This window comes from Sporobolomyces koalae, assembly GCF_050403365.1.
Source record: "Sporobolomyces koalae JCM15063 DNA, S_koalae_JCM15063T_v1_ctg7, whole genome shotgun sequence".
Taxonomy (NCBI): domain Eukaryota; kingdom Fungi; phylum Basidiomycota; class Microbotryomycetes; order Sporidiobolales; family Sporidiobolaceae; genus Sporobolomyces; species Sporobolomyces koalae.
Genome location: NW_027481764.1, coordinates 519,342 through 535,206, shown reverse-complemented (window position 1 = coordinate 535,206; position 15,865 = coordinate 519,342). Strand labels below are relative to the sequence as shown.

The window sequence follows — 15,865 nt, the reverse complement described above, 5'->3', positions numbered from 1 at the left end:
TTTTCCTGCCGCCTCGTCACCTCGACCCTCGCTGGCTTCTTGCCCGAAGCTCGTTCCAAGATTTTCGGCGCGTCCGACCGACTTCGAGTTTAGGAGCGGTTGCGCGAATGAGTACTGTAGCAGGTAAGACAGGAAGAGCGACGACGATTCCGGTCTCGCATCGGATCCGTCCGAGCGCAACGAATCGGAGGAGCCGGAGTAGGTCGACGAAGTGTAAGGCGTCGCACGCGAGCTGTCGGGTACGACTCGACGCAAAAATGGCCAGTGCGCATAGCGATTGTCAATCAAGTCCTCCTGTGCGTTGGCACCCCCGACGGCTAACGGACCCGATTGCAGCAGTGGAGTGGGTGGTGTGATGTGGACTTGAGGTGGCTCTGCCTCGCGAGACCCTATCGACGAAACGGACGTCCGAGGGGAATCGCGCGATTTGGACGAGCGCGACCAAGCTGAAAGTATACTCGAAATGGTGTCTGCCGAATCACGCCGGACACAACCTGGACCGGATTGGATCGACTGGTCAGTCTATTCGCCAGATTCCGACCAGAATACGGGAAGCGCGACTTGCCCTGCGAATCTTTGCGAGACCCGCCACGACGGAATTCGTCGAAATCGCCCTTTTCTTGCGCTGGATTTCGCGTCTCGAACCTGCGACCGAATACGCCAGCTCTACCATCCGCAGAACCTCGCCGTTTGAAGATGCCAGACATGAAGGTACAGTGGGGAGAAACGACCCGCTCGAGAGTCGATCGTGGTTTTGCTGCTTGCCATTCACAATTGACATTCGGACGGAAATGCTTCTCGCCACCGACTGTTGCAGTGCCCGCGGAGGGACAAAGCCCAGGAATTCATAGCCGCCTCAAAGTGAAATGTTCCGGCCGGTCGAGAAGCGAACGCTTGGCTTGCCTTGTCGTTGTCGCTTGGACCATTTCTAATGACACCCAGCACTTCAGAAATCGTTGGAAACGCCGGAAAAGCATGTCCGTTCGTTCATTCTTCATCGATTCCTGAATCGATTTCTCGTCGCAGATCGAGCACGCTGCCGAGATGCCCATGTTGCGGTACCCACCAAGCGAGACGTATGTGTTAGCCTGGCGAGGGACACACCGCCGCATGGTCTCGCGCTGTCAGGGGCAGGGTAGACACAGCATTGCCAGCTGAAGCACGGACCCTGTCGAAAAATTCCTTCGAACGAGCATTGCGAATGCTGCCAGGGGTTACTCTGACACCCAACGATTACTTGTGGAGAATCTATGTATTGAGAGCCTTGCATGTGCCCCTAAGCCTTCTCGAGTCCATTCTCGCTCCATTTCAGCCATTCTACCCCGACGGCTTCCCTCACCTGCTGCAGCTTGTGTAGAACAGCAGGTCGATCGGCTCCTCTCGCCTCGAGATAGAACTTGATCTGCGAACGGTTCGAGACATCATGGTCGGCGTCAGTGCGACGATCTCGACAGATTCTGCCTGGCGCTACTCACCTTTGGCTCGGTCCCGCTGGTCCTGACGGTTCCTACGACGCTGACTCCGTCGTCGCCTCCAACCTCGAAGCTGATCATGTGGGACGACTTGTCTACGGGCAGGGCCGGCAAGTGATCGGGAGGCGCCGCGGCGGAATCGTACCCAACCGTCAAATCGCGAATCGAGGTCAGAGGATACGAAGCGAGAGTCTTGGGCAGTCGCAGGAGCGAAGCGGCAGCAGTAGATGAATCCTGCAGGCATCATGCCGTCAGGAGCGCACACGAGGAATCCAGACAAGGAGGGCACTTGCGATGTCTGGAGATCCGAAACGCAGTTGTGCAAAAATGCGATCTGTCTTGCGAGGATCACGGCAGATGAAATAGCTGTTCGAGGTTGCGTGATACCCGTATCTGGTAAAGCAAGGTACCTCATGAGACTTTTCGTGATAGGCGTTGGATCGAGATCCCAGTACAGGCTCACTGCGCGTAGAGCGTATCGAGCTGTTGCGAGAGGGTCTTGCCCTCAGCGGCTAGGACAGCGGCAAGTTCTGCGAAGATACCGAGAGCTGTGACCTACAGTGGGTCGAATCAGTTTCCTCGTGAGGGTGTAGAATATGGCAGGGGCGGAACGCACTCCGTCTTTGTCCCGAATCTCGGTTCCGTTCATGAATCCAATCGCCTCTTCGTATGCGAACATCGGGTTGTAGCCCTCTTCTTGCATCTTGATCATCTCGTTTCCGATCCACCTGGTAATCCAAACGTCAGTACCTATTTCCAGAAGTGTGGTCTTAACGAGACTTGCTTAAAGCCGGTGAGAGTATCTCGGAAGAGGAATCCCTCTTTCTCGGCGATCGACCTGAGCATCTTCGATGAGACTGTCGAAGCACACATCGCCAGCTTGTCTGCATTCCCTCGTGAGACGACTTCGTCAATACGTCGCCCGATACGCGAAGAAGTACCAGGTGAGTTTACCGATTGGCAGGCCGCTCTGCTTGTATTGCATGAGGGCCGCGTAGCCGAGCAGGCTGCCGATTTGGTCGCCCGTAAAGACGTTCCACGAGCCGTCAACCTTTTCAGCAGCACAGAACCGATCTAGCATCGGACCAGTTCCATCAGTCAAACTTGACAGAGCTTATAGCCGGTATACAGATTCAGCGTAAATCCTCACCAGCATCTGGATCGTTTGCGAGCACGATTGTCGAGCCTTTCTTGTCAGCATGCTGAATGGCGAGGTCCTGCAACATAGAGAGTCCAACTATCAATGTCCGATCGGTCCGACGCATATGACTATCATGACGGGGATGAGCGCTCTCTACTCACAAGAGCGCCTTTCTCTTCTGGGTTCGGGAACTTGACGGTCGAGAAATCGGGATCCGGAACTCGGGACTGCTCTTCGACAATGCTAAATTGACTGTTGCGGAAGCCAAACGACTCGAACGCGGCGACGGCAAAGGGCAGACCGACTCCATGCATGGCAGTATAGGTGAACATCAATGACGAGGTGGCGTTCAACCTTATCGGAACCGGGTGAGCTTCCGCTTCAAAATGTCGGCGGAGGAAAGTACATACTGATTTTGGGTGGCGAGGGCCTCGCTCATGCGCACGTAGCGATCGATCATGTCGCGCGTTCCGTCCCATCGGTCTGCCGGGGCAAGCTGGTCGAGCTGCCACGCTTCTTCCGGAACTTCGAGGGATTCGAGAATCGCTGAAGCGATACCGTGATCGTGAGGCGGGATGATCTGAACTGCATTCGACCAGTATACCTGCGGAAGAGTGGGAGTGAGGATCAAAGAAATCCGATGTGGCAACGGGGAAAAGGCTACTTTGTATCCGTTGTCTTCTCGAGCAAGCAGAAGTCTGTAAGCGATTGTTGCTCCAATACAGAAGACGTGAACGATTACCTTTGGCCGGGTTGTGACTGGTCGAGCGAAATGGGGCATGAGCTTGTGCCGCATCTGGACGAACGCGGAGCACAGACTCACCTCGCTGTGATCATGACTCCCAGAGCCGCTTCAAGTTGTTTCGCGGCGAAAGGCTAGGATTCCGGCAACAGGATCAAACATCATCGAGCTATCCCGAGAGGCAGTTCAGGAGGATGACTGACGACCATGGGCGTGTGGACCAGACCCTCGAACTCGTAGACCCGCCAGCCATGCTTCCTGAATACGCTCGCTGTAAGCTGGGCGAAGCGGTCGCTGTTGTGCCTGTGGTCGTGGCCAACCACGATGCCGCGCGCCTGCGCTCGAGGAATAGTATCACGGGCGTATTTCTCGAGTCCAGTCGACGCCTGCAGGATCGTGAGGTCGTTCATGCTCGAGATACCCGCCTGCATCGGTCCGCGCAGTCCCGCGGTCCCGAATGCAATGCGGTGAGCGAATCGGGACTCGAGTTGGACGACATCATTCGCTGCAACGAGCTGCTCGATCTCGGCGCGGGTTGTCGGATTCTATACACGTACACGATTGGAGTGAGCTGGAGCGTGCTTGCCGCCCTACAGACAAGTCTCACCCGGCTGTTGAATGAACAGACACGCACGGCATCCGCGAGTGGGGGTTAGTCTCGCGGCCAGACGCGGTCAGGATTAAGGTAGCTCACTCGAGTCGAAGCCAGTCCTTGACAGCTTTATCGAGCGCTTGTGAGTCCATGAGGCTTGAGTTGTGATGTAGTGGATGACAAGTCAAGCGTAAGTTACAGTAAGTCCGCAAATCATCTGCGATCGTGCACTTGACGGCTGCTGCTGGTACGGCCACAGCTTCCACGCGCGTATCGTCTCATCCTCTATAGGCCACGACAGAACTTTCGCGTGTGCACAGGCGAGCAATATGCTTGGACTTCCTCCCGGTCCACTCTGCGCGCTTGGCCAGGCTCACTGAGGGTAAGGTGTTCCAGAGTTCACTCTCGACTCAACATCAATACCTCGAGCTCCTTGAGGAGGACCTTGGCCTCTTCCTTGCCTTCCTGCACTCCCTCGACCGCTCGCAAGTACCCTTCCGCCTTCTCGAGGTCTCCTCCCTTGATCGCGATTCCTCCTTTCGATCGGGCACGCTCCTTGTTCATTTCCCATCGCGCGAGCCACAGGTAGATCTTCATGAGCTCCACGGCGCTCATGCCTTGGTCCAGCCCGACGAGCAGCGCACGGTGGTAATACGAGGCAGACCGGATCGACCGGTCGTCTTCGCCAGACCGCGAGGGCGGGAGTGCCGAGTAAAGCCGCCCAATCCGCAGCAGCAGATCAATGTCGCTCGAGGGTGGATCCGAAGCGACTAGCGCCCTCTGGTAGCATTGAATCGCGTCCGGTATCCTGCGCAGCGATTGCATGCTCCGTAAGCCAGTGTCGACGCCGCCGTGGATGGTCCAGCAAGCGCAGAGAGGGTACAGGCCTCACCGTTTCAGCTTTTCGTAACATCCCGCGAGTGCTGCCCACATCCGCGGATCGTATGGTCTCAAGCCAGTCGCGCGGCGATAGTAGTTGAGCGCGTAGAACGATTCTCCCAGCAGTTCGTACGTCTGCCCGAGACCGTACCACGCGCGATAGTCTTTGCGATTGACATCTATCGCAACGTCATGTCAAGGTCAGTCGTGGAAACAGCGCGGCATCAAGAGGCAACGAGATTTGCGCAGGACTCACCGACCGCTCGACGGTAGGACGCGATCGCGGCGTTGGTGTTTTTGATCTCAATGTACTCGTGACCCATGAGGGTCCATGCCGAAAGGTAGCCACGATCGAGCTTGAGCGCTCTGCGGAAGTAGACGATCGCTTTCTCGTGGTCTCTTCGCAAGGAGTAGTAGTTGCCTGCAGAAATGTCCCACAGTATCAGCAGAGTGCGCTTCCCCAGTTCCATCCGGGATACAACGAGACTTGCCGATCAAGCAGCAGACTTCGGGACGCATTCTCTCGATCTTGACATAGTCTTGTGCCAGCTTGGCGAGTTCGGCGCGCTTCTCCGAGACGTACAAGATATTGGACAGAATGTCAACATCTTCGATTCGGTAAGGATCCGATCGCTGCAGCTGGTCAAAGACGGCGGAGGACTCGTCAAAGTCTGACCCGAGCACCAGGCAGACAGTGCGACGTCAGCAAACCAGCAACTTGCAGATGCGGCGGAAGAGGGCACATACCTCGGACGTGGTAGAACACGAGAGCTCTGAGACCTTGAATGACTGAACAACCTTCCGCCCTGTCTCCCTCTCCTTCGATATCATCGTCGCCATCCTCGTCGTGGTACTCGTCAGCAGCTGCTTGATTGCTGGTGGTCGATGATCCCGGGAAGACCTGTTCGAGGTCGTCAAGCACAGCGTGGAGCTTGTCGCCAGCTGAGTGAAGCTCGAGCGTGCAATGAACGTAAAAGAACATCAAGGGATAGCCCTCTGGCAGGAAAGGCATCGTCGCTTCGAGCTGCAATCGACACATATGCGTTGGTTTCTCCGCTCGACACACGGGGAGAAAGGGAAAAACAATTGCGATGGCTGGCTCACCTCTTCGGGTCCTTCGAGACAGCTCGCGATTTTGACCCAAGCCGACCAATTGTACGGTTCGAGCTTGACGGACTGGACGAGGAGGTCGAGCGCTGTAAGCCGGAGATCATCGGCAGGATGGGACGCAAGAGAGGCGTTGTCCGGGAGAGACCGGCTCTGAACCGAGGGGGGACCAGGAGGCAAAGCTAGGAGCAGGATGGCTTTCCTGAATTTAGGTCGAATTCAATTTGACCAGTCGAGGGACAATCACGCGAATAGGCAGAGTCCGCTCACAGGTACAATAGGAACCCATCGCCCTCGACAAAGCCAGGTTCCCACCCTGCCATCTCGGCGAGGAGTTCTTGCGCGTGCGGATTCTGAAGTGGTTCGATATCCTTCTGACCGAGCGGCTCGCCAGCATCTTCAACGGCACGTTTCTCACCAGCCTAGTGACCGGCAACGCGAGGTCAGTGAGGTCTGGCTCGACAGTCCCACGGACCTGGAGTGACTGACGAGGTATTTCGTATAAGATCGAAGCCATCGCGCCTTTGCGCCTTTACACCTGCGCAAGGTGTGGCTCGCTCGGAGCAGTTCGTGATTCCGCGCGAGGCTGAGCGCGAGCGCATAATTGTCTTGTTCGAGCTCGTCTCGCTTGATCCACTCTCGCTTGCGTTTCGGTATCCGCACAGACGAGGCCACCCCCGACGCCGTCGCCGTCGTCGTACGCGCAGCTGCGGCAGATGTCGAGTGGGGGTGCATCGGCTCGTCGAGGTCGAGTTCGGGCTGAACGGCAGGGGACGAAGCGGGTCCGATCGACATGACGCTGCCGACACTGTCTCGCGGGCGGATCGTACCGGCTCTCAGGTGAGACGGACCGAGCAGGTTGGCGACGACGGGATGCTGGAGGTGAGCGAGCGGTTTGACCGGAGTCGAGGTGCGGAAGTGGAGGTGGTCGTCTGTCCGGGAGTTGTCGTCGTCTTCGTCGTCGTCGTCATGGCCATCGTCGTCCTCGATCACAGCTGGCGGCGGGAGCGCGTGAAGCAGTTGAGCGGCCCACTTTGCCGAATGCGCGAGGTTGCGGTGCAGCAGCGACGCGACGGCCTCGCGCAGCTCGACGCGTAGTTCTTCCCGGTCTGGCGGAGCAGTCAGATACGGTCGATGTAGTGAGGTCATCGAGCAGCGTTACGGTGACACCGGACGCGTGGGTGCAGGCACGCGCAGCTTTGATCAAACAACATCTCGACATCGTTCGTTAATTCTCGTGTAGTTCCAGTTTCTAGCCTGCAGCAGGAGGGCTCTGCTAAACCTTGGCCAGTGTTGAGGGACTACCCACGTAAATTATCGATGCCTGGCCGCGAGAGAGCGAGAATTGCGGGCGCACAAAACGGCTCGAATGTTGCAGACGCCTCTCTCTTCCGCTCTCTTCACTTTCAGTCGTCCTCTCGCCGCATTCGCTTGATCGATCTCGTACCGGACTCCGGATGGTCTTTTGACAGCCACTAGACGTCTTCAACTGTCTTTCGCTTGCTCTCTTGTGCTGTGAGTGATTTTTTCAGTCCCGTGCCAGTCTGTTCCCCCCTTCCCTTCCACCATTCCCACGCCTCGCTTTCCTTCGCCCATCCACCTGTGATGAAAACGACACATTTTTTATATCCCGACTCGATCGAAAGGTCGAAATGTGGGAGATCCAGTTGTTTTTATGCACCACCATCTGAGGTGTCGACATCACTGCACATTGCGCACGAGCACAACGAGCGATTCACATGCTGACTCGTACTCGTCGTTGGTTTCGTAGTGTAGCTCCGGGTCTCGGTTGTCTCGCTGCTGCTGCTTGGTTTCGCTCGTCGCCTCCCGTTTTACTGTGAGTGTACCTCCCTCTCGTCCTCGTCCAGCGTTTGCAACGCGACCCCTTCTCCCCTCAACGTGATGAACATCCATAACATACATCAGTTCTGCTACCGAGTCCTCTTAGAAACGGGACCATGGCGATATACGGATACCAAGCTTTACCTCATTCTGATCCTCACCTCGTCCACGCGACCTGCAACCGAACGATTCCCTGAAGCGACCCGAGCTGACTTTGATCGTTTCGTCTGTGTTGCTCGTCTAGAACTCTCGTCTGTTGCAGCCTTCTCGACGCAGTTGGCCTGTTTCATCAGTGTGAGCTTCTTCCCATCCCATCTCTCCACACCTCCGCTTCGCGGGATTCGCCTCCGTACCCTCGTTCTGGCGCCTCCACCTTGTATGATGACAAAAGTATATCCATTCTCCGAGTTATACCAAACTCCTCGCCATGTCCCCGCCTTCCTACTACTCGTTCTCCTTACCTCGCCCGCCTGCGCCGCGCCGGTTCCACTCGTCTCTCGCTCCTGCTGGTGTCCGCCCGCTATGGCGCGTACGAGGCCTGTCCCTGCTTGAACCCCTCGTCTTCTGTAGCGACACTCCTGATGACGGAGGGAATCGTTCGAGGTAGCTCTCGCGTCGATCGCACGCTTTGTCGTTGGTCTGGGAAAGGGTCTTCTTATGGAAGATCGCGACTACCGGGCTGGCGAGGAGGCGACGCGGTTGAATCTCGCGGGAGGTTGCCTGGTCCGCATTCCCTTCTAGGGACCGCGGCGAATTGGAGGGGTTGGGGATGGTTACTGTGCGAGTTGTGGTGAGTGGTCGCCGTCAGCTGGAGTGAAAGGTTCAGCGCGAATCGACGTGTCGCAGTGCGGGAGAGGTAGCGAAGGGAGAGTGAGGAAAAGAGGGTTGTTTGGGACGAGGGGGACCAAGAAGCCACTCTACCTCCTGAGCCTTTCACCCTTCGAACGATTGAATCACATCAGACATCTCTCGCTCTGCAATGCCATGTGCTGACTCCTTCGCTGCCCGATGAATAGAACACACGTGAGCGCCTCGTTGTCTTTTAGCATGTCGACGCTTGTTGCCTTGTCCTGCTGTGCAACTAGCTCTTACATCTGCGTACCTTTGGCTGCCGCTCGTGAGAGACTTGCGAGAGAGATTTCGAGTTTAGAGCGGCGTTCCCCACTTTGGCGTTTCGTTCGGAAGCCGGGGTTCTTTGCCCCGCTCCATCCACTCGGAACATCGCAGCTCGCGGGTAATTCATATGAGCAACGCGCACCCGACTAGCATGAAGGCTCTCACGCTGCACAAGACCGAAGGCGAGTTCAAACCGGGACCGGACGTCTGGCATCCGATCAAGCTCGAGGACCTGCCCGTCCCAACTCCCGCACCAGGTGAGCTGCGAACCTCGGTGTGCGAAGAACTGCTCGCAAGGGTAGCCTGCTGATCCCATGCAACTGCCGAGACCGCAGGTCAGTCTGCAAGCAGCGCTATCCAGCTCGACTCGCACTGGCCCGCTTCTCTCGAGTCTTCCCTAACTGACCGGAAAGTTCTTGCGAGCGTGCAGGCCAGGTTCTCGTCAAGATCCTCGCGAGCGGGTTCAACCACCGCGATGTGTTCCAGCGGCAATCGCTGTATCCGGGCACGATCTTCTCCGAATCGCCTCATGCGCCGTCCATCCTCGGGGCTGACGCGGTGGGCGTCGTCGTGTCACCCGATTCGCCCGCATGGCACAACAAGCGCGTCCTCGTCGCGCCTGCCGAGAACTGGCTCGAATCCCCTCTCGGTCCCGACGTCGCGGGGAAACAGTTCGGCATCCTCGGCAGCGTCAAGCAAACCCGAGGCAGGGGCACGTACGCCGAGTACATCGCCGTCTCGACCGACGACCTCGTCGAGTGCCCCGCACACTTGTCCAACTCGGAGGCGGCCGCTCTCCCGCTCGGAGCTTTGACGGCGTACCGGTCAGTCTCCGCTCGTCTCGCCTCTCGAGGCCCGTGAATTCATCTGCTGACATCCGACGAGACCCTTCTGTCAATCTCGTGCTTTCAATCAGAGCGGTGTTCACGAAAGCAAACGTACAAAAGGGAGACAACGTCCTGATCACGGGCATCGGCGGAGGTGTTGCCATTCTCGCCTTGCAACTCTGCGTCGCTGCTGGCAAGTCGTGTCTCGCAGAATCTGCCGACGTATAGGGTCAGGGTGCGCATTCGCTTCCGACTGACTACTGACCGACTTTCGCACCCGTAGGCGCTCAAGTGTGGGTCTCGTCCTCTTCAGAAGAAAAGATCAAGCGCGCAGTCGAGCTCGGTGCGAAAGGAGGAATCAACTACAGAGATGGTCAGTGGTTTCGGTCGAGGTAGTCCCGCGAGCCGAGATGGGCCGAGCTGAAACATTCGATCGCGTAGCGACATGGCCGAAAACGTTCGCGTCCCTGCTGCCCGCCTCTCGCCCGTACCTCGATGCCGTGATTGACTCGGGTGGAGGACCCATCGCGGCTCAAGTCGGCCGCGTCATCAAAGATGGCGGCATCGTCGCGTGCTACGGGCAGACCAGCGGCAAACCCATCGAGGTCAACATGGCGTTCATCCTCAAGAACGCCGAGCTACGAGGTGCGCTCTCCATAACGCTACGATGAGTCATAAGAGCTGATCTCGTGCCGTTCCAACATCGGACATTCAGGGTCAACCATGGGTTCGCGTCAAGAGTTCTTCTCGGCAATTGCGTTCATCGACCAGCACCGCGTCATACCCGTCGTCGACACTGTCTTGCCAGGGCTCGGAGAAGCGGAGATAGGGTTCGAGCTGTTGAAGCAAGGGGGCCAGTTTGGAAAAGTAAGCCAGCCTCATTGGTTTCTCGAGGGAACCGGCTCTGTAAGCGACAGTGCTGACCTTTGATTTGGTCTCTCTGGTGTGATAGGTGGTCATCACGGTTGCCAAGGACGAGAAGAACAAACTCTGAATGACAGTGCAATGCGAAAAAACATGTCCGTATTCTTCAAACAAGATGCTCCCCAAGAGTGATGGGAGCGACTCTCGAAAAAGAACACACTTTGCGTACATGCTATGTTCAAGCCAACGTTCATTGCTGTGTTCGATGCGTACAGTCCTGGCATTTTCCGCTTCCCTCCAGCGCTAGATTCATGCATTCTACTCAAAGACCACGACAGGCGCCGCCCAACGACGCTCCTTCTCCATCTGGTTCCAAGCGGCGCGAACTCCCTTCTCCGAAAACGCGAAACGCTCGACTTGGAAGTTCAATTTGATCTCGAAGCTGGCCTTGATCGTGTCTTCAATCACCTGGCGCGAGGCGAATGGAGATCCGTTGATGCTGATACCGCGCTGAACGAGTTCGCCTATATATAGACAGGGGGCAAGCGAGTGAGAAGCCAGATCCGGATCGTCAGAGACCAAGCGGCAGTGCGAGACTGACCCGTCGGAACATGCAAGGGCTTCTCGCTCGGGGTAAGCAGCACAATGCGCGCATCATCTTTGCAGCCAGCAAAGATGTCTTGAATGTGGTTCTCGGGAGCATCGACGCCTGTTTCGAGAACCGGTCTTCACATCGACCTCCTGCTGCCAGGACAAACGCAGACAACTTGACTCACAGACGACGGTTCTCGCTTCGCCAAGCGAGCGTAGCGACTTGCTAAGGTGTTTGCCAATGGTGAGGAACTGGTCCTTGTCGAGACCGTAATCGGATGGTGCCGATTTCGAGTCGAGCGTGCACAGACAAATGTTCTCGTGCTTGAACATCTTCTGGAAAATTTCGATTGCGAGACGAGCGTAGCCTCTGTCCCATGCGCCTCTTGCGAGTCAGCGTCTCTGCACAAAACTCTGCTGGCTCGAGGACCTTCTTACCCTTCTCCATGGACGCAGACGAGGTCCTTTGGATCAGGAACATTGTTCCTATATGAGACTGTGCGGGTCGTCAATCGTGAATCAGCTATACATCAGCGCAGTGAGATCTGTGAAGCTGACCAGCAAGCTTCGAGCAGTTGAAGACGAGCAGGCAAGCTTCCGCGGGATCGACAGCTTCGTCAATCTGAACAAGCTGAGCGCTTTCAACGAGCGCGTATTCTCCCAAGCCGCCGTTCCTCAAGATCCCTAACCAGTCGACGAGTTGCAAGTCAGAAATGCTCAGGCTCAATGCAAGAGAAGAAACGTACCTCCGATCTTCATCCCAACCTTGAAGCTGTCGTCGACATCTTTGCCGACCTCGCAGATCTCGCCGCAGACGACTTGGCCGGGACAGACGGGAAACATCTGCTGAGAGTCGGCGATAAGGTTGTATTGCGAGACATAGTCCCTGCAACCCAGAGCGGTCCGAGTCAGGGTCCAGAATAGCGCACGGATCAACGCCACGTGAAAGCCTGAAAGAAAAGCGAACGTCGAGTTGATGCCACAAGCCGCAACTTTGATGGCCACCTCTGAGCTTCCCGATATCGATCAGCGTGCTCTGTCGTGGCAAGAGAGCGTAAGACCCCGAAACGCACCGCCAGCTTTGGGTCCGATCCACTTGGTTTTCGCCAATTTGAGCGGTTCGCCACGGTCGGCGAAGACGGCTTGCTGAAAGTGAGTAGGGTGCTCCGACATAGTGACTGAGTGACTGAGTAAGTCGGATGAGATGAGCTGAAGCAGAGGAGAGAAGGGGAGACGGCTAGCTTCGATTTGGATGGCTGGACCTGACCTCCTGTTTGCCCATGGGTGCGAGCGGATCGATTTCGACAATCGCTCATCACTGTCTCGTGACCTTCCCCAACGTGCGCAGCCCCTCCTGCGGGAATGCAAGCTAGCCGAATAACACCAATTTGACTTCTCCCCGTGACGGGCAACTGGCATCGTGTAGAATTCAGCAGGCAGAGCTCGCATTCCCGGCGAGCTCACGATGTAAGCGTCTTGACTCTGTAGCTCGCTCATGCCGAGCTAGTCACGACACGTGTCATGAAATGGCATCTCGCTCGAGCCCCTCCCGATGACCTGGACGACGTTGAAGAGTCAACTTACATTCCAAGGAGTACAGATCAGAATACATTTACAAACTCCCATACAACAATTGCACACCCTACTGGCACGTGCTCAAGCAGCCAATGCTTCCCCACCCGCGCTCGTCTCTGGCGTCACAGCGAACGAGTGCGAAATCTGCTGGTGCGCAACTTTCGAAAAGTCTGGCGGCGACACCTTCTCGATCTTGCTCGCGGGCAAACCTCCATCGCGAGCCGGAAGCATGAACCCAGCAAAGTAATCGTCGAGCAACTGGTAGTCCTCCAGTCCGACAATGAGGCCCACGTCTGGTTCGCATCGAACCTCCGTTTATTAGTCAGGGTGCGGGACTTGTTGCCGGGAGACAAGCACTCACATTGATCAGGGCGGACGACAATGATTGCACCCACCTCCTTGTCAATGCCGTAAGCTTCGTAGGCCTTGCCGTCGCCTCGATGGACTGCGCAGGAGAGCGATAATTCCCGTTAGCAAGGCATTCGTCTCCCTTGAATAGGTATACAGCGGAGGCGCACAAGAAGGCTCGTCGACGTAGATCCGTTTGTAGTTGTGCGGATGGAAGATGGACGGCTGAGGGAAGTCGTATAATTCGAGCGCGGTTCTCGGCGACGAGTCTATGCATGAAACGCGCCGTCAGTCCGAGGTAAACGAGAGAAAGAGACAGATGGAAAGCGGCTAACGGATCGTGATGGGGTCGATGACAGACCAACGAGGTAAATTGCTCGGGGTATACTTCGAGACGGGCGAATCCGGTCCGTCGAGGTGATCTGCAAGACGCTTGAGGCGCTCCATAGGTGCCTTCTCGGCCACATTGCCCGCAAAGATCAACACACGATAGGCTCCCGTGAAGGGGATGCGGGTCGTGAGATGATCGGGAGTGCCGGAGGCGGCGTTGACGACTTGAGCACCGAAGAAGCGCTCGCCCGTCTTGAGATTCGTGGCGAGCTCGGGTTTCGACTTGACTTTGTGGGAAATGCTGGAATCGGCATAGTCGATCGACATGCCGGCTGCGAACAAGTTTCCAGTCGCGAAGACGTCCTTGAACTCTTTGAGATCGACTCCCTCGGTCGCTTCCTCGGCCGACGCTGGCTTTCCCGAAAACAGCTTGGAGAACTTGGTGTCGAAGTCGATGAGCGTCTTGGCGACGACTTGGCGCTCGGCAGAGTACGTCTCGAGGAGAGAAGGATCCGCCAATCCCGTGACGACATGTCCGACTGTATTCCAGGTACAGGCGCAAACGCTCAGCTTCTGCCCAGATTTGACATCGCGACAGAGATGAACTCACGTTTCCAGCACAGATTCCACGTATCTTGCATAGACGTGTTCATTCCCTGGCCAGCCTTGGCTGTCGAAGCGAATGCGGGGAACAAATCTGGTCAGAACCTGTTCTAGCGAGTGCGGAAAGATCCCAAGCTCACGCGAATGGGTATGGCATGCATCGCCCGCCAAGAAGATGCGGTTGAACTTTCCGAAGGACTCGGTCAGACGCTGACCAATGTGGTACCTGGGGCAGTGTGGGAGGATGTCAGGAGTGGCAGCGAAACAATGAGGTATTGAAGAGACGAGGGTGAGCCTTACCCAGTGAACCACTCGATGTAGTCGGTTTCGAGCGTGTAAGGGTACAGGATCGACCGAGCGGTGTTGAGAATGTTTTCAGGCGTGACTTTTGATTTGTCGAGGTACTCTCCGGGCTTGACTTCGATCGGTAGCTGAATGTACAGCCGGACAAGGTCTCGCTCCTGAGGAATGACCATAACACTGCCAGCATTGGCCGAGTGTACGGCGCATCGAGAACGGATGTCGGGGAAGTTGGTCTTGGGAATCAGGTCGAGCACGCCCCAGACAAAGTTTGTCTGGTCTCCGATCATCTTGACGCCGAGTTGTCGTCGAGTCCAGGAATGAGCTCCGTCGCAACCGACGAGATACTTTGCTCTGATGATCTCGGTCTTGTTTGGGGACGAGTTGCCGTTCTGGCTACGAAGCGGCAGAGTTTCCACAGTCAGGGACCCCCTGAGTTCGGTACGCGGGGGTAGAGACTTACTATAGCTTCTCTTCTTCACTGGCAGAGAGCAATGAAGAGCGGAACAATCCAGATCGCGTGCCGTGCACGTCCCCCTTGAACGCGTTCGGGTTGGACTCCTCCTCGGACAACTGACGGACCTTGACGGCGATCGGATGCTCGTCGAGGTTCGAGACGAGAGAGTCATCGATCTCGAGGGATTCGGGAAGCATGCCACGTTCCGGTGCGAATTTGCCTTCCGAGTGTTTCTAAGCGTTCGAGCTCGAACGTGAGTAAGGACTGGCGTCGGGTCAAGCAACGGGAACAACGACGCACGAGAGCGTCTTGCAGTAGGTGATGTTCGATGCGCCCTTGATGCAGGATGGTTTGCTGAAAGCGCGAGAGGCCGGGAATCGTGTCGGGACTGTAACGCAGACAATGAGTTCCGGCGCTGTATGTAAAGGATCTGTAGAGCTGGATCACATTTCGCTCGTCCGCATGAGACGCCCAGTTTCAGGATCAGGGTTCCAAAAGCGGATTGTGGACTGTTGCAGACGAGCTGGTGCATTAGACCGGACTGTTTCGTACACGCAGCGAGCAGCGAAGGACTCGCCATTCGCGATCCTTCCTTCTCGATAGATTCGACAAAGCCCAACGACTCGAAGATCTCGAGCGTGCGCGAGTTGAGTCCGTCGGCCTGACCTGCAAGCAGGGACCGCAGGAAACCGTGAGCAATGCTGAATTAGCCGGCTCTCATCAGCGTGCGACTCACCGTTATCGAGCTGAGCGCTGCGCTTGTCGATGATGCGACAGGTGAGGCCGCGCGAAGCGTAGCGTGATAGCACGTCGAGCGCCTGGAGCTCAAATGTCAGAACACGAGTCCGAGCATTGACATCGAAAGCTCAACGAACCATGCATCCTGCTGGACCTGTACTCGAGCAGCGTCCAACTGGTCAGATACTTTCGCACAGGAGCCGAACGAGCGGAAATGCGCGCACCTGCACCGATAATGAGGACGTCGACTTTGGACTCGATCGGATCCGAGGACACTGCGGCGACCATTTCGAGGGCTGGTTCGACGAGAGCTTTGAGGGGTGCGATTCGAGGGGTAGCAC

The 15,865-nt window shown here is 56.6% G+C and overlaps 5 protein-coding genes across 5 annotated transcripts; 1 reads left to right on the top strand and 4 right to left on the bottom strand.

The window, feature by feature from the left end:
* Positions 1 to 1,276: 1,276 nt before the first annotated feature.
* PRM15 (phosphoribomutase PRM15) lies at positions 1,277 to 4,099 on the bottom strand (the record flags this gene model as incomplete). Its single annotated transcript, XM_076677276.1, has 16 exons — positions 1,277 to 1,402; positions 1,476 to 1,706; positions 1,766 to 1,865; positions 1,936 to 2,027; positions 2,089 to 2,200; positions 2,257 to 2,356; positions 2,427 to 2,546; positions 2,623 to 2,689; positions 2,775 to 2,967; positions 3,024 to 3,217; positions 3,278 to 3,291; positions 3,356 to 3,372; positions 3,437 to 3,489; positions 3,559 to 3,900; positions 3,954 to 3,966; positions 4,050 to 4,099. The coding sequence occupies 16 exons, from the start codon at positions 4,097 to 4,099 to the stop codon at positions 1,277 to 1,279; spliced, it is 1,824 nt and encodes a 607-aa protein (XP_076535795.1).
* A 247-nt stretch (positions 4,100 to 4,346) lies between these two features.
* CDC23 (anaphase promoting complex subunit CDC23) lies at positions 4,347 to 7,082 on the bottom strand (the record flags this gene model as incomplete). The annotated part of the gene is made up of 8 exons (XM_076677275.1): positions 4,347 to 4,755; positions 4,840 to 5,005; positions 5,083 to 5,247; positions 5,318 to 5,497; positions 5,574 to 5,850; positions 5,931 to 6,135; positions 6,204 to 6,355; positions 6,423 to 7,082. The coding sequence occupies 8 exons, from the start codon at positions 7,080 to 7,082 to the stop codon at positions 4,347 to 4,349; spliced, it is 2,214 nt and encodes a 737-aa protein (XP_076535794.1).
* A 1,960-nt stretch (positions 7,083 to 9,042) lies between these two features.
* JCM15063_004230 (quinone oxidoreductase family protein) lies at positions 9,043 to 10,712 on the top strand (the record flags this gene model as incomplete). The annotated part of the gene is made up of 7 exons (XM_076677274.1): positions 9,043 to 9,148; positions 9,322 to 9,715; positions 9,808 to 9,911; positions 10,002 to 10,091; positions 10,160 to 10,363; positions 10,434 to 10,585; positions 10,671 to 10,712. 7 exons carry the CDS (start codon positions 9,043 to 9,045, stop codon positions 10,710 to 10,712), a joined length of 1,092 nt encoding a protein of 363 aa, XP_076535793.1.
* A 188-nt stretch (positions 10,713 to 10,900) lies between these two features.
* On the bottom strand, positions 10,901 to 12,346 carry JCM15063_004229 (uncharacterized protein; the record flags this gene model as incomplete). Its single annotated transcript, XM_076677273.1, has 8 exons — positions 10,901 to 11,106; positions 11,184 to 11,291; positions 11,359 to 11,543; positions 11,612 to 11,669; positions 11,732 to 11,857; positions 11,920 to 12,059; positions 12,141 to 12,180; positions 12,247 to 12,346. 8 exons carry the CDS (start codon positions 12,344 to 12,346, stop codon positions 10,901 to 10,903), a joined length of 963 nt encoding a protein of 320 aa, XP_076535792.1.
* A 483-nt stretch (positions 12,347 to 12,829) lies between these two features.
* JCM15063_004228 (uncharacterized protein) lies at positions 12,830 to 15,812 on the bottom strand (the record flags this gene model as incomplete). Its single annotated transcript, XM_076677272.1, has 14 exons — positions 12,830 to 13,041; positions 13,110 to 13,193; positions 13,267 to 13,365; positions 13,432 to 13,965; positions 14,037 to 14,096; positions 14,170 to 14,255; positions 14,330 to 14,725; positions 14,793 to 15,019; positions 15,087 to 15,174; positions 15,234 to 15,295; positions 15,364 to 15,452; positions 15,523 to 15,604; positions 15,662 to 15,678; positions 15,749 to 15,812. The coding sequence occupies 14 exons, from the start codon at positions 15,810 to 15,812 to the stop codon at positions 12,830 to 12,832; spliced, it is 2,100 nt and encodes a 699-aa protein (XP_076535791.1).
* Positions 15,813 to 15,865: the final 53 nt, after the last annotated feature.